Genomic DNA, 18120 nt, shown 5'->3' with positions numbered 1-18120 from the left:
AAGATTTTGGTGCAGAGATCTCCATCTGCGCATGCGCCGCCCCCTAGCGGCCATTTTCCCAGAGTCCACCACACAGGAGGAAACCATGTAACTGCGTGAGGCTCTAGCCTTTCACAAAATGTCAGCAGTGCCCCCCGCAGCATCATGGGGCAGTACCGCCAGACACCCCCACAATGCCGGACGCCTCCATAGCACCGCTGGGCACCCGCAGGAGCACCGGAGACACCCACAGCAGCACCAGGTAGCACCGCCGGACACTCCCGCAGCACCAGACACCCGCAGCGGCGTGCCGCAAATCGGAACACCCCCTCATCCCAGCTTGCGGCCGGCAGCATCACCCCACTTCTGCCTCCTTCAGCAGTGACCCTGGGACCTCACTTCAACGCAGCCACCACCCCTTGTAAGCAATAAGATGCATGGATTATAAATATCACCACCATTTTATTAAAAAAAATCCTATTTTTCTCCTAAAAGTAGGGGTGCATCTTACAATACGGAACATCTTATAAAACGAAAAATGTGGAATATTTTAGTTTATGAGGGGTGTACTACTTTGTTGAGCTTATAGAGTACATACAGTCTTTATACTTTGTGCTGATCATAGTGTTATTTTCACAAATCTCTGGGCAAGAGGCATTAATATTTCCATTTTTATTTCTTGTGGTAGAGAGGGAAATGCAAGTCACAGCCCCATTGCAATCATATGTGTCTTTTTGACTTTTTAAATGTTTTTAAATTATTCTGTGTAGTTCTGTGTACAGTATACCAATAAAGTATTTACATTTTTTATGGTGATTCCTGTTGTTTTGCATGTTTCTGTTGTTTTGTATAATTTAGTAACGTTCTGACATGCTACAAGTCGATCCTTGTATATGATGGTGCCCTCCGTCTTGTTTTGGTGCTCAATACAAGTAAATTAAGTGCGGCTGTGTGCATCTAGTTGGAATGTGGCTGGTTGTATGCCTGTTGCATACTTTTAGTCACATTACAGCTTGGCAACTGGAACTATGGTACTCATTTCGGAGCACAGTGCTCTGTTGCTGGAAAAATGGCCATGGATGGGTACTGCACATCTGTCCTTGAATTGCTGGTGGATGTGCAAAACTCGACCGCGGCCACTATGTAGTTGAGAGAGCTGTGCTCTGCAGCTTCCAAAGGGTCGACACTGACTTTTTAGGATTGCTACTTCCTATAAATGGCACTAGAATTCTAGTCATCTAGCTCTCTGAAGACACAATTTGCATATTTCCCAGAGGAACATTTCGGCTTAATAGCCTCCTCTTCTTGGCATGCTTAATACGCTCCGCAAGGAGAAATATTAGCCCTTGGCTGCATAACGGACACAAGGAACAGCTGATCAGCGGAGGTGCCAGGTGACGCACCCTCAACGATCAGACATTGATGACTTATCCTAAGCATATCCCATCAGTGTTAAAGTCCCGGAAAACCACTTTAATAGTTTTGCGCACAGTGTACCAATACTACCACATGCAGGAAACTATTAAATTAATTAAAGAAATAATAATGTCACTCTATGTGCCCCTAATATATTAATTATGTCCTCCTATGTGGCCCCCATATAGTAATAATGTCCCCCTATGCTGCCCCCATACATTAATATTGGCGCCAATGTGTCACTCATCTGGTAAAACTGTCCCCCCATGTGTTCACCATGAGTTAATATTGCCACCCTATGTGGCCCAGTAGTAGCAATGTCTCCATGTGCCCCAACACATTAATAATGTCTCCCTGTGTGGCCCCCATACATTCATAATATCCTCTAATGCGGCTTGGTCCTTATACATTAATATTATATTAATCATACATAGATTGATGGAGCTGCTCCATGTTTAGTAGTTGGATTTATGTGACGCATTGTGACATCACTGTGTCCCGCTCCTCGTGATGTCACACTGAGATCTCCATTGTGACATCACTGTGTTCCGCTCCTCGTGATGTCACACAGAGATCTCCATTGTGACATCACGGAACTGTGTGGTTATACGGAGTGACGCTGCAGGAAGAGGCTTTGTCTGAAAAGACTCACCGAGTGTTACACACTCAGCGATATTTCTCCACGCTAAAATGCTCTTTAGATTTCTTATAATCGTGAGTTTGCTATTAGCATCTGTGGACGGCGCGCCTATCAACATCCGTCGCCATGATCCCTGGACCAAGCATACGATCCGAGCAGGTAAGTACTTTTCCTAATAGTCACCCAATATGAGGTTTACCCCATGAGGTTGGGTGAAGGCTTATTTTTTGTGCCCTGAGTTGACATTTTTACTGATAACATGTTGGGGTAGATTCAATGTTTTGATCGCCTTTTTTTATTGCATTGTTGCGGCTGCCAAAAAATGTTATTCTGGCGATTTCGATTTTTTTTTTTCTGATTATGCTGTTTACTGATCAGATAAATTTATTTTAGATTTTGATAGATCGAACTTTTACAAATGCAGAGGAAACAAATGTGTATTTTAAAAAATGTTTTAAGTGTACCTTTTTTTTTGTCTTTTTACTGTATGCAATAGTCCCCTTTAGAGACTTGAAGCTGCAATTGTCTGGTTGATTGTGCTATGCATAGCAGTGCAAAAACACTGCTAAAGCCTCTTTCACACATCTGTCTGTCACCATCAGTCAAAATCCGCCGTTTTGCAAAAAAAAACGGATCCGCCATTTTTCTTGGCGGATCCGTTTTTTTTCCCATTGACTTGCATTATCGGCGGATTTTGACGGATGGTCAACCGTTGGATCCGTTTTTTTAGGGATCCGCCAAAATTTTGGCGTCCGCAGACATGACAGGACGGACACTGAACCTTTCTCTCTCTCTCTCCTCCCCGGGCACGGGTTCCTTTAAATTTCTGCCTTCCCCGGATCCGTCAAAGCAACGGTCCGGTAGCACACGTTGCTTTCAAAACAGTTGCGGATCCGTGTCCCGCCATTTTCGCGGATTGCAACTGATGAAAATAGCATATGTGTGAAACAGGCCTTAGTATAGTAAAAACCACACTCTCCTATGAACGCCAGCTACAGGCTGCCTTCCACAAGAGGATCCTCATAATAATAATACTCTTTACTTTATATAATGCTAACGTATTCCGTAGCGCTTTACAGTTTTGCACACGCTGCCATTGCTGTCCCTGATGGGGACCACAATCTAAATTTCCTATCAGTATGTCTTTGAAATGTGAGAGGAAACCAGAGAGCCCGGAGGAAACCCACACAAACCCAGGGAGAACACACAAACTCCTTGCAGATGTCCTTGGTGGGATTTGAACCCAGGACTCCAGCACTACAAGGCTGCAGTGCTAACCACTGAGCCACCACGCTCATGACAAGCACTGAGTCTTCAGCAGACCCTCGGCTGTCATGGCAACCATTGGTGCCATGCAGTCATGTCACAGGCATGTCGTTCAGCTTGTGATATTATCCCCCCGTGACAAGTGTTAAATGTCGCTGTCAGAGATTCATAGCAGCGTTAAACAGGTTAACATCCACAGGTGGAGCTCCATTCCACCCGTGATTGTTAAAGTCACATGAATCACCCATTAACTGCCAGGAAACATGCAGACTCGGCATGCAGACCGAATCAAAGGCAAGGACACGACCTTTGACGTACATGTACGTCAAAGATCTTGAAGTTCCTAATGCTAAATATACAGCCATGACTGATTCATGCACTTAGTCAAATAAAATACAGATAAGACATAGAGGTGTAATAATCCAGGCTGGATACAATAACTTCTACATATAACAGAAGGGAGGTATAGGAAATACATGTCACCTCTCATTTTGTCAGCAGAGATCTTTGGTGCTATGTAACTTCTATTGAGTGGCTGAGATTGTTAATAGGTCACATGATACATTTCGTGGAGGAGTCTTCATGTGTTACCCTCTCCCATCCTGTATTCCCTATTCTAGGCTCTCGCACTAATTGTAAGAGTAAACGTAGATCTTCTTGTAAGGAATAATGGACTGTGATCTTCAGTCGTGTGATTCCATCATTACCATTGGGGAAATTATACAGTTTTATGACTAACGGGACTAATTTGCCCAACTTGTTGGGCTTTCCTATAATTGTGATCTGTGCAGTCCTAGAGTTACTCATAAGAAATGGTCCTAGGTCTGGATAAGTAAGTTAGGTGCAGTGAATAATGTATATATTAGTAGCTGGAGACATCCAGTGTTCTCCTCCACTAGAAGACTACCGAGAATTACACTGATACATTGAGAAAAGTTCCTACAGAGTTTTCCTACAACTAATTGATGTCTCATTTCTTTTAGGCATTGGTACCAGGGTGGTTTCTAGAACCAGAGTCTGCATAATTGAACAGGACAACTGTTTTCTCCACAAACAGTGCAAAGGACCTAAGGATTATGGATGTAAGTCACATAGTTACGTGGACAGGTTATCTATTATCTGTCAGTGTTAAATTTGAAGTCAACCCTATATTCTGTAGACAATGTTCCTTCCTAATAAATACTGCAGTTAGAGTACACCCCTGGATCAACCCCTCTTCTCCAGTAATCTGGAGCAGAGATCTAGTAATATTATCTATTTATGGAAAAGCCCCCAGATGTCTTTTAAACTTTTATCCTCTAGACACACAGGCCCTTTTGCTATGTTTACATGCCTGGATATAGAAGGATAGATGCAGGGGCACAACGATCGAGGTCACAGTGAGTGCGACCAGGCCTGGGTGGGTGCGCCCTGCAGACATACATTGAGCTGAAATTCACTGGGGCTCAAATATTCGCCGAGTCGCGCATGCTAGTGATGTCATGCTCTTCCCGTCACTTGTGCGCTAAAGTCAGCTGCCGGCTTCTGCTCCGGCTATGGAAGAAGATGTCACAAGTAGTGGGAATGGGTGAATTTGAATAGAATCATTTCTTTTTTTTACTTTTGTTAGAGAAGAGCTCTAGAACATGGACATTATTACTGGAAAAATATACCGGGATGGGGGATATATATTACTGGAAGGAGCCCAGAATGGCGGGCATTATACCAGGAAAGGGCCAAGGATGAAGAACATTATACCAGGAAGAGGCAAAGGATTGAGGACATTACTGTTTACCAGGAAAGGGAGATATTATACAAGGAAAGGGCCCAGAATGGACGACATCATATCAGGGAGAGGCAGAGGATTGAGGACATTATACCAGGAAAGGGACACATTATACCAGGAAAAGGCCCAGGATGGATGACATTATACCAGGAAGAGGCAAAGGATTGAGGACATTATACCAGGAGAGAGACATCATACCAGGAAAGGGCCCAAGATGGAGAACAATATACCAGAAAGAGGCAAAGGATTGAGGACATTATACCAGGAAAGAGAGACATTATACCAGGAAAGGGCCAAGGATGGACGACATTATACCAGGAAGAGGCAAAGGATTGAGGACATTATACCAGGAAAGGGAAGCATTATACCAAGAAAGGGCCCAGGATGGAGGACATTATACCTGGAAGAGGTCCAGGATTGAGGACATTATACCAGGAAAGGAATACATTATACCAGGAAGGGGCCAAGGATAAAGACTTTATATCAAGATGGTGGATATTATTACTGAATGAGGTTCAGGATGGGGACATTATTACAGGAAGGGTGCAGGATAAGTGATATTATTATATGATTATATGAAGGGCCAGAATTGGGGACTTTTTTACAGGATAAAACACTGTACATGAGGGGGCAAACATGTATGTCTTCACAGGATCTGGAATGCTACAAGGGACCATACATCTGACAAATATGCAGGTGGGGCCCAGGTCAAAATTTTTCACCAGGACACAAATATGTATTATACAGGGTGGGCTATTTATATGGATACACCTAAATAAAATGGGAATGGTTGGTGATATCAACTTCCTGTTTGTGGCACATTAGTATATGGGAGGGGGGAAACTTTTCAGGATGGGAGGTGACCATGGTGGCCATTTTGAAGTCGGCTATTTTGGATCTAACTTTATATTTTCCAGTGAGGAGAGGGTCATGTGGCACATCAAACTTATTGAGAATTTCACAATAAAAACAATGATGCGCTTGGTTTTAACATAACTTCATTCTTTCATGAGTTATTTACAAGTTTATGACCACTTTTAAAATGTGTTCAAAGTGCTGCACATTGTGTTATATTGTAATGTAATGCAACCCTCTTCTCCCACTCTTGACACATTGTGTTGTGAGTTTACTCTCCCCTTCACCTTTGATGTCTGATGAACTCCCTCTGCTAGTGAAGAGAGGTAGTGAAATTGATTGGGATGGGAAGAACCTGTCATCTGAACAGGCGGAGTGTGATTGGACATCTGGAATTTCTGAGTGGATATAAGGCAGCCGACGCCCTGCAGGGCTGCTGGTGATCCTTTCTGCTCTGAGCTCTTGCATCCAGTTTCGTTCCTATCTACTAAAAGCTAAGTTTTTGCCCTGCTATTATTCCATGAGATTTTGTGTGGTTTCCTTAGTGTTTGTATTCAGCCTGTCCTGGTTGGGACAGGCTGAATTCCATTTTTGTCTCTGATCAGTTGATCTCTTTGCTCTGTTTTCAGAATATACCTGAGTGCTGATACAGTGATTTTGAAGTCTAGTGACTTCAGGGCCTTTTTTACCTATCAGACGGTTGGGACATTTTTGGTAGGGTTTTTTGCGGATTGCAGCCAGCATCTTTTCCGTCCTGTCCTATCTAGTTAGTTGGGCCCCATCGTTTGCTCAGCCTGTCTTTCTGTCTGTGTTTGTGTCTTCATCTGTATTTCACCGACAATACATGTTGGGGGCTGTCTATTGCTTTGGGGTCTGCTCTGGGGCAGTTTAGATTTCCCCTTTCCTTCTTTAGGCTTATGTAGTTCTCCGGCTGTGACGAGGGGTCTAGGGCACCGTAGGAACCCCCCCACGGCTACTGTTAGTTGTGGTGTATAGGATCAGGGGTCTGCAATCCGATAGCTACCAACCTCTCCGGTTTTCTGGACTTAGCTTGTATTTTTGTTTTCTCCTCCTCCGGTGACTCATTCATAACAACACTGATAGCAACACTGCAGAAGAAATGCTTGCACAGGCTTCCAGTATCCCTTGTTTCAGATGCTGCACATCTCGTATCTTCACAGCATAGACAATTGCCTTCAGATAACTCCAAATATAAAAGTCTAAGGGGGTCAGATCGGGAGACCTTGGTAGCCATTCAACTGGCCCACGATGACCAATCCACTCTCCAGGAATCTGTTCATATAGGAATGCTCGGACCTGACACCCATAATTGATGGTATGGTGTGGTATATGGGGTACAAAGATAGTGGGGCCATTGCTACATGATGATGTATTGCCCTTTTTATGCACTGAAGATGGCACGTGCCCTGAGTTTTTCCAGCAAGAGGGTGCACCACCACATTATGGATGTCAGGTCCGAGCATTCCTACAAGGAATCTGACCCCCTTAGACTAGCATTTCTTCTGCGGTGTTGCTATCAGTGTGTCAAGACTGGGAGAAGAGTGTTGCATTGACAATCCAACACAATGGGCAGCACTTTGAACACATTTTCTAAGTGGTCATAAACTTGTTAATAACTCAAAGAATAAAGTTACGTTAAAACCAAGAACACCATTGTATTTCTTGTGAAATTCTCAATAAGTTTGATGTGTTACATGACCCTCTTCCCATTGTAAAAAATAAAGTTGGATCAAAAATGGCCGGCTTCAAAATTGCCGCCATGGTCATCTCCCATCTTTAAAAGTTTCCCCCCTCCCATATACTAATGTGCCACAAACAGAAAGTTGATATCACCAACCATTTCCATTTTATTTAGGTGTATCTATATAAATGGCCCACCCTGTATATTAATATGGCATCATCCCTGAGACATAATTTTAAAGTCCCATATTTTTAATCGTCTTGCCGGGTCCTACAGTCCAACAGAATATATAATAGAGTCACAGTTTTCTCTGCTGCAGATTGAGCAGAGCTCAGTTTTTCAGCTGTGTATAACCCTGCCACAGCTTTGTGTTTACATTGTATATTGACAGAAAGCGGCTAATCAGCGCTGGAAGCCTGGTTGGACTAGGAGGCACAAGACCAGTTGTCCTGTAGTGATAATCAATTGCTGGTAAAACAGTGATTCTGTTGAAATAGTCCAGTAATTGACACATTGCTATTATAATGGGCTATGCTTCTACATTATGGCTCTCTCAGATAAGGCCTGTTTCACACATCCATTTTCCTGGTCAGTCTAAATCCGCCAAAATAGCGGAAAACGGATCCGCAGGTGGACTGACAGGAACGTGTGTCATCGGATCGGCAGATGGACGGATCCGGCGAAGGTGAAAATTTAAAGGAACCGCGCCTGGGAAAAAAGAAAAAAAAATACAGGCGATGTAGTGTTCTTCGGGAGCGGGCATGCTGACGTGGGAGCTGTCATCGGGATGTCGCGGGCACGGTGGGAACTCGTGGGAGCAGGAGTGATGTCGCGGGCGTGATCTCGTGGGAGCAGCTGTCATGTTGCGGGCGTGATCTCGTGGGAGCAGCTGTCATGTCACGGGCATGATCTCATGGGAGCAGCTGTCATGTTGCGGGCGTGATCTCGCGGGAGCAGCTGTCATGTCGCGGGCGTGATCTCGCTGGAGCGGTAAGGAGAGAGAGAGAGAAAATTTTCATCCAGCAGCGACACTTGATTCAGGGTTAAAAGGGGAAAATGCAGATCCGGGCAGCAAAAAAACGTTGCATGGTCCGTTCGGTACAGACGCAACAGACGATCATCAGTCAAAATCCGTCGATAATGAAAGTCAATGGGGAAAAAAATGGATCCGCAAATAAAAATGGCGGATCTGTTTTTTTGGCAAATCGGCGGATCTTGACTGATTGTGAAAAACTGAAGTGTGAAACAGGCCTAATATTTCAAAAGCCTGGTGACAGATTCCCTTTATAGGACTGCTTTGATAATAATGCCATAGTGTATTACAGACAAGTTATTGTATATATAATATATATATTCTTTCTTCTTTTTCAGTGGATGGGATTCTTCCTCAATTGATCCCTTGGAATAAAGTCATCACTTATATTGTAGTTTTCACCATCATCATATTCCTCCTTGGAACATTCAGTGGTGTCATCTGTAACACCATACGTAGGTAAGTATTGTAAAAGATGATTTATATTGTACATTGGAGTCTGTAAAAAAAATTACATCTTTATTATAGATGAGAGGCTCTGACAAAATTCTGCCAAATCATGCAGATTTTATTTAGAGATTCGATTCACATCAAAATTATTCTTCACAAATTGATTGTTCCCTATTATGCCCTGGGGTCTTCCCAGTACCAGATCATAATAAATGGAGGATGTAAGAAAATAAGAGTTAATAAAATAAAGTTCATACATCACCAAGCCCCTCTCCGGAAGCCCCCACTGCTCTCTGCCCGCAACTCCAGCCCAGTGTTGACTCTTGGCTAGGACTTGCATGAGCAGAGATCTTTCGGGGCCCGCTTGTAGCCAAAGTTCCAATACAAAGGGAACACTTGGCGAGAGGTGCGGTATAATGGTAGTGTGGAAAACTGGCCATCGAGGATAAAGCAGAAGGAGTCGGTCAGAGAGGAGAGCTAAACTTTCTGCCAGCGCTCTACTGTTCTACAAGCTGGCGGCTGCCGCTAGCTTCCACTTTGCTTTATTCACGTGGAGTGATTTACAAAAAATCTGTGTTCTCTAAAATTCCTAGTTTTGTAAATATGAGCACAATTCTGTTCCACTCAAACAAATCCACTCATGTCTAATCTTCATATAACCTTACAATCCAGTGCGATCCACACATATTGAACTTTCATGTACATAAAAAATTGTTGATAATTACCAAAATTTTCCTTATTGCCAATGTTTCTACAGAATGTAAGAGACAAAATGAATGAAGAAACATATGAGACTATATTTCATTCTGCAGAATAAAAATATGCTACTTTGAAATTCACAATATACTTTATATTTTACTATTTTAAAGACATCTGAAAAAGGATAAATCCAGGAGAAATGATGAAGATAAAGAGACTAGTAATAAACCTATTGGTAAGTACAGCCTAACCAATCTGACATTAAAGCAGTTTCTCCAGTATAAGAAAAACAGGGCTACCATCTTCTTAGGTACCGCTCATTAAAGTAATGAATATGCGCTCCACGCCTATGGGAATAAACCAGGTATTGGTATATTTGGCATTGTGGACAGGTGCCAAGTCCTGATGGAGAATTAAATTTTGACTATCAAAAAGCTTGTCGGCAGAGGGAAGCATGAAGTGCTCTAAAATGTCCTAGTAGACGGCTGCGCTGACTTTGTTCTTGATAAAACACAGTGGACCTACACCAGCGGATGACATGGCTCCCTAAACCATCACTGATTGTGGAAACTGATTGCACAAAATTAATTGTAGATTTTGCTAATCTCTATAAGAATATTACATAGCGGCCCTAATGTAAAAATTACGCAAAATTTTCACTGCTCCATGTTTTCTTCCAGGTACAGAATCATCTGGATATCTGGAGAGATCCATCGCATACAAGCAGTAAGTTATATAAAGTTATAAGATATGCTATAAACTAAGAAGTGGAGCCCCCTACTGGTGGACAACCTCAGCCATCATCTCAGTTCACAAAATCCAGCATTCTCACATGTCTTTGATTGTTTGCACCCCCAATCCATGTCAGGGTTTAGATAATCGCCCCTCTCCTCCCTGTGTAATTCCTGGCACTCAGAGAATCCTTATACTGCCACTCACATAGAGATGATATTGGGTTCTTGCATTGGCATTTATGGGAGATTTATTTCAATGCTGATTCCTCCACCTGCCCGGACTCATAGCCAATTGCTGGCTGCTCCTATTATATATGTGCCCCTGATCGTCTACCATTGGGGTGGCCTAATCCTTAAATGGGAAATCCCTTCTAAATTGTAGGGGAAAGGAATGAACAAGTAAATGTTCTGTATGTTCTGAAATATAACCAAATACTTCATATATGATCTTCTGTTCCTGCCAGTCCTAGTTGTTACATCCAAGGCTGCTTCATAGAGAAAATTACATCCCCAACATCTCCATATGTGAAGGACTTCCAGAAGACCAAACATGAGTTGGTGACGCGGCTCTTCAAACTTTACAACAGTACTGCGTTTCAGAACAAGGTACCGTATCTTGCGGTTTATAAGACGTACCGGATTATAAGACGCACCTCAAATTTTGAGGAGGAAAAAGAGGAAAAAAAAACTTTCTTTTAATAAAATGGTGGTGCTTCTTACAATCCATGTGTCTTATTTCTTACCGGGGGTTGGTGGCTGCAGTGAAGCGGGATCCCAGGTTTGCTGCTAGCGGAGGTAGGAGTGGGGTGATGCTGCGGACCCCAGACTGGGAGAAAGCGGTGTTCGGATGTGCGACACTGCAGATGTACATGCACTGCCTCTGGCAGCCAATTTCCCAGAGTCCACCACAATGTAAACCATGGAAGTGCGGGGGTCCCGGGCTTTCACAAAATGTCAGCGGAGCCCCCGCACCACCATACACCCGCAGTGTCGCACCTCCAAACACCCCCTCATTCCAGCCTGAGGCCTGCAGCAACGCGTCACACTTGCTTCCTCCAGCAGCAACCTTAGGACCCTGCTCCACCGTGGCCAGTAAGGTATATTCGAATTATAAGACGCACACCCATTTTCCTGCCAAATTTGGGGGAAAATTGTGCTTCTTATAATGAGAAAAAAAAGGTAAATATTATAATCCCCCAGATTGTACATCAATCACCTATATTATGGTATCTGTAACTCTTCATGTAAACTTCTATGTAATAAATCATCGATAACCTTTGTTATGCCTCTGTGTAAATGCAGAGTTATAGAGGTGTGGAGGTAGCAGTCACCCCCGGACCCTGGTGCCTAAGGAAGTCTTTAGGTCCAGTAGTCTTAAGTTATACCTCCTTATTGTAGTGTCCTAGAAGGGACTGTATTTTCCGCTGTTTGTCATTGAATTACATATACAACGTATTTTATTTCTTCATTTCTCATCTTTAGCTTCTTGAGTCTAAAATAGATATAAAGTGGAATAAAAGACTGAGGGCAACAGCTGGATTCTGTGCTAACAAATTTGAGAATGGCAAACTATACTCCACAATTGAACTGTCGGAAAAAGTGTGTGACTCCGCAGGTAAGTTTGATATGACAATTATTTGCCAAAATTATGACATTTTGATAGAAGTAACAGGTTGTTTGGGCCAGACTGAAGTTACTGCAACTTTCATAGCTTGCAAACCAGAAAAACACACACATGCCTGGCTATAAATTCTTCACTGGATAGGATCATTGAAAAGCCATCAAGGACCCCTTTTTCCTTTAGTGTGGGAGATCTGGAGGTGAATAATGTATAAAATACACATAAATAGCAACTGCATTGGATATAACTAGAAATTAATGGGATGATGAATCAGAAAAGCTTTCAAGTCCTATTGGTGAAATCTCCAAAGCTCCGGGACAAATGTCTCTTGAGCCTAGCTTTAATATGGCCTAGTGCATTGGCACTTGTCATGTAAAGTACCTTTATAACTTATAATAATTGTATATTTTCTACCTTTAGATCGCGTTAGAGACATATTAGTGCATGAAATGTGCCATGCCGCCTGCTGGCACCTTCACGGAGTACAAGACGATTGTCATGGTCCTCTCTGGGTATCGTACACTAAACTGGTTGAATGTGTCCACCCTGAATTGCCACCAGTGACCATAGATCACACATATAACATCAACTACACGTACAACTACGTGTGTGCATGGTGTGAATATAGGTAAGGAGATATTTTATTTTGATATAATTATAAATAAGCTAAACGAATGCAACTAATATTATGAGATCAGGAGATCACTGAAGACTGAGATCTAATTTTCCACAAATAATCCATGCCCTTCCTCTAATAATTAATAATTCTGCCCTTTCTTGTCTGCTAATCATTGTTTTTTCTGTCTCCATAGAGTTGGGCGTTTCACAAAAATCAGTGGAACGAAAGCATTTTGCCGTAAATGTGGCGGCAGTCTTCTCATGCAAAATACCACCTAAGATGAGGATTGTCCATCTCTTTGAGATCCTACTCCATCCACATCTCAGGGAGTGTTAGGAGTCAGATTTCTGCCTCTCCTTTGCTGAAATCTAGATCCTCACATTCTGCAGTCTCCTGCTCTGCATCTGCTGTAGAGGAGACTACAGAGGAGATTGCCTTGCGGCAACTCTCTCCAGAGGCTAAGTCCTCTACTCCTGCATCTGAGCATGCTCGTGGGACGAACTCCCATTGGTGTTCAGGTTACCAAATGTAAGTATACATGTTCTTTATTATTTAGTAATGATGGTCACAACATTTATACAATAGTCAGTGTCCAGTACATGTCAGGAACCACATATCCTATAGAAACATTGCCATATCTGCTCACAGCAGGTTAAGATTATAACTAGTAATAAAATTAAAAAGTGAGTAAAGGAAATATTATTTTATTTATATTTTTCTGTAATACCTTTGTCAACATGGAAGTGCAAAACATGATCATATCCAGTTATAATGTCCTTACTACATACAATAAGTTTATTATTATTTTAACAAGTTATTCCTGTTATCCACATTCACAGAATACGACCATGGAAGCACCTCTTCTTCCGAAAAAAAAGATCCTGCTCACAGTCCGGCATATTTTTCCGAAGGCTATGTACGACGTGACTTCTCCAAGCAGAGATTATGCCTAAAACTCCTGTGAGCGTTCATCCTAATAGAGAACTGCTATCTGCCAGAGTCCTCATAAAACCCAGAAGATCAGAGTTATACCAACCATTGTCCTACTGCAGTAGAGGAGGAAGAGTGTGTTGAGAACATTTCATAACATGTAAAATAAAGCAAAAAAAAAAAAGAAAAGATGGTTAACCTCGGATATATTCTATAACTAAACCCTTATATAGCAATACAATCTCTTTTCTCACCCCAACACCAAATAAAAACAAAACAGATATGTATTCTTGATATCCTTACTTTATTCACCTGTATCCAGCGGCCATCCTCAGGAACTTCAGATTAGTGAGCTGCAGAATCTTCCTGACAACATTTCTGCTGCTTGGTAAGTGAGAAAAGTAAGAGTAAAACCATAATATAATCTTACAACAAAGTTCCGAATAATTACAAAAGGAATTTATTTTATCTAATGAGATATTTTAGTAAAAAGAAGTTATTATATTTCCAGGCCATTTATTACCATTAAGCCAATGTACAAATAACAAAAGACTGACTGATTTGTATATTGGCTCTCTGACCAAGCATTCCACCCACCAACCTGTGGCAGTTTTAATTGCATCAGGGACCTACAGCCTAGGACAGGATTCACATTAGATAGGTTCCCAGCAACCAGGGATCACCTTGTCGTTGGGTACTGGGCAGTGGGCACGCATGAATTTGCCAAAAGATGTGTTAAGCATCTCCATTTTTTCTTAATATCTAGAACAGTAATGATATTCAAATTTCATATATTTCATGTTTACAGTCTATAGCACTACAGAGTTAAACTTTGTTATGTATAGAGACGGCTGCTTTTAGTTTGCACCTGTACACACTACCGTTCTGTTTGCAAATGACTGTAAGTCTTTTGTTATTTGTATATTGGCTGTCTGACCGAGCACTCCTCCCACCAGCCTGTGGCCATTTTAATTGCATCAGAGACCTACCTACCCATAAATTCATGCTTGAGCCTAGTACAGAATTCACATTAGATAGCTTCCCAGCAACCAGAGATCGCCTTGTCGTTGGCTGCTGGGCATGCATGAATTGGCCAAATTATGTGCTATGCATGTCCATTTTTTCTTACCATCATAAGCAGTAATACAATTCAAATTTCATATACAGTGGTGTGAAAAAGTGTTTGCCACCCTCCTGGTTTCCTATTCTTTTGCATGTTTGTCACACTTAAATGTTTCAAATCAACAAACAAATGTAAGTATGAGACAAAGATAACAAAAGTAAACACAAAATTCAGTTTTTAATTGAATTTTTTTATTATTAAGGGGAAAGAGAAATCCAAACCTACAGGGCCCTGTGTGAAAAAGTGATTAACCCCCCTTAAAACATAAAGTAACTGTGGTTTATCACATTTTGGGGAAGCTGAGTTCAAGTTCCGTAGCCACACCCGGGCCTGATTCCTGCCACACCTGTTTTTGCCGTGTCGTAAGCTGCTGGGCACACATGAATTGGCCAGATTATGTGCTAGACATTTCCACTTTTTCTTATTATTTAGAGCAGTAATGCAATTCAAAATTTCATATATTTCATGTTCTCATGATATAGAAATACAGATTGTAACTTTATTTGTTTGTCCTGTATAGAGATGGCTACTCTTAGTTTGCACCTGCACACACTAGCCTTCTGTTTGGAAGTGACGGACAGTCTTTTGTTATTTGTATTTTAACTATTCATGCCTTAAACTTGCATTTGGGCCATCGTAGACTGTTACCTTTTTCAAATGTTAGGTGCACTTACAGAAACAGGGAGAGTGGAAGAGACAAAATGGATGAGTGACTGTGTTGGGAGCACTGTGGGGAGGGTTCAGTATGGAGAAGAGGAAGCAAAGGTGGCTCAGTATGGAGAGTTAGAAAGTGTGGGGGCTCAGCTTGTAGGAGCGGAAGTGTCAGAGGCTCAGAATGGAGAGGGCGCTACTTGGCGGGCTCAATATGGAAAAGGGGCAGCATGGGTGTTCAGTATCAAAAGTGGCAGCATAGGAGCTCAATATGGAGAGTTGGGCAATGTGAGGGCTCAGTATAGGAAAGAGGCAGTGTGAGGGGCTCAATATGGGGAAGGAGCAGCATGATGATTCAACATGGAAAGGGTGCTGCTTGGTGAGCTCAACATGGAGAAGGGGCAGCCTGTGGACTCAGTATAGAGAGTGTGGCAGCGTGATGGACTCAGTGTAGAGTGTAGAGCAGTATGTGGGGCTTAGTATAGAGAGTGGGGAAGTGTGGAGGGCTCAGAATGGAGAGGGAAGCATTGTGATGGGCTCAGCATGGAGAAGGGGCAATGTGGGGAGCCCAGTGTGGAGGAGACCCATAGAGGGCTCAGTTTGGAGAAATGGCAGCATGGGGGGGCTCAGTGTGAGAGGTGGATGTGTTGCAGATGTAAAGGTCGGCCGGGCGGTAGTCGTGGCTGATGTCCTGGATCCCAAAGAATAGAGACACAGTCCAGGGCAACTCTTAACTAAATATATTTATTTACTTCAGGACACAATACTTCCACGTAGTATCCAGCATTTTCTTCACAGTAAAGACGGCACATTACTTCATCTTTCCCTTCACTGTTCCTTGCGTTAATAATTGTTTCCGTGGGACGGAGTGTCTCAGACGACCCCTCATTGTCCTCCCGGTGGAACGTCACAACGGTAGAGCATTCTCCCGTCTGCTTCTCCTCAGACAACAGAGATCCAGCCCACGAGGCTATCCACCACATACTGGAGTGACCTGCCCGTACACTTTTACGGTGACCTTCAATCTTCCTCTACTTCCTTCTTTTCCTCTCTACTGCAGGTTCTGCTGTACCTTCGTCTTCTGTAAGTTCTCTGGTAGATGGCTGGGAGTACTCTTTAACGTTTCAGGGTAGTTAGGCAGCTCGGTCATATAGCCCACCTGAGTACAGAGGGGTCAGTCCCCCAACTGACTAAAGACAGGAAGACCTTCCCGGCTATTCCCCAACTAACTCCTCCTATGGTTAACTCATATTACTAACTCTACAGTGGTGACCTCTATGCCCTCATCTAATGGCCACAACCCAGACTACACTGACCCTGCAATATACATAGTGCAATAACATGGAGTTTACACATGTAACATGGAATTACAAAACAGCAGTACAAATATATACATGTATAATAACATGAGGGTTTAAAGGGGTAAAACCTCCAACCCCTTAAACAGACATTACATGGAGAAAGAGCAACATGGAGGCTTCATTATGGAGAGTAATGCAATGTGGAGGGCTCAGGGTGAATTTACACTGGCGAATCACAACTTATAAAAGACCACATGAAGCCATTCAGCATTTATTTCATAACCTGTTTAGATAGGCGAACCGCACTTTCATGGGCACAGAACAATCATTACCATGATCAATCTGTATGCAAAGAAAAGCATTGTTCTTGGCAGCACATGTTTATATAGGATGGTATGCTGCCAAGAGTATCGATATTTAAGCAAGCCTAAAAATCATTTCACTGATAAACAAACATTTTGCTCACGCATCAGCTGATTGACAGTCTGTTTCGATAGACCAATATTTGATTCTCGATTATCGCCCAGTGTAAATGCAAATTAGAAAGTAACTAAACTTTTGGGAACTTTGTTATATGCTTTATGCCCTTTAATTTTGAGCCTATCAGTGTAGGACCCGGTCCTGAGACTGCTAACAATTACTCAAAAGAACTCTTAGAAGTGCGCATCTCATGAGACAAGAGTGCACATGCAAAGACGCAGTAGAAAGTCATAGGCAGTCTCCCTAGCTGTGCACTTTTAAGAGGTACAGTATTTTGAGTGAAGGGTGAGAGTTTCAAGACTGAAACATGCACTAATCTGATGAGAAATAAAGGTCCTAAAACAGAAAATATTTAAAAATGCTACTGCTTGCATCTATTCATGACGGTTGGGTATTCGAGATTCCTGTTGGGTTTTTTAACCCCCTCTTTCACAATGCTACCCTCAGCCCATAACTTCCCAAAATTAAATACCATAGACCGCAACAAAAATTTCTCAACACCGTATTTGGATAAATTGGCCACAGCAGCCATTTATTAAAACATTTAACATAACAGTTTATTTAAACGTTATTCCAAAGGGGGGCAGTCCTTGAGGCCCCAAATTGTAACCGCCTCAGGTTCCAGTCCTATAATAATAAACTTGGCCTCCAGATTGAGTCCTTCCTCTAGCCACTAGGCATCAGCTCAGAGACACTACGAGACTCGCCCGGCCACTATCCGTCATGAATTCCTAGTGATCCAACATTTCCACGTAATCCACCCAAGGGGGAGTCCAGGTCCTTAAGGGGGTTTTACACATAGCGATATCGCTAGCAATATTGCTAAAGCATCACCGATTTGGTGACGCAGCAGCGA

At 42.5% G+C, this 18120-nt stretch overlaps 1 protein-coding gene across 1 annotated transcript; it reads left to right on the top strand.

The window, feature by feature from the left end:
• Nucleotides 1–2085: 2085 nt before the first annotated feature.
• LOC141057941 (germ cell nuclear acidic protein-like) lies at nucleotides 2086–13057 on the top strand. The gene is made up of 7 exons (XM_073554059.1): nucleotides 2086–2194; nucleotides 4285–4383; nucleotides 10486–10531; nucleotides 11004–11145; nucleotides 12022–12154; nucleotides 12581–12788; nucleotides 12973–13057. The coding sequence occupies exons 1-7, from the start codon at nucleotides 2086–2088 to the stop codon at nucleotides 13055–13057; spliced, it is 822 nt and encodes a 273-aa protein (XP_073410160.1).
• The last annotated feature ends 5063 nt before the right edge of the window (nucleotides 13058–18120 follow it).

This window comes from Dendrobates tinctorius, unplaced genomic scaffold (assembly GCF_039654945.1).
Source record: "Dendrobates tinctorius isolate UK_male_01 unplaced genomic scaffold, ASM3965494v1 ptg000205l, whole genome shotgun sequence".
Lineage (NCBI taxonomy): Eukaryota > Metazoa > Chordata > Amphibia > Anura > Dendrobatidae > Dendrobates > Dendrobates tinctorius.
This window is presented reverse-complemented; position numbering and strand designations above follow the sequence as displayed.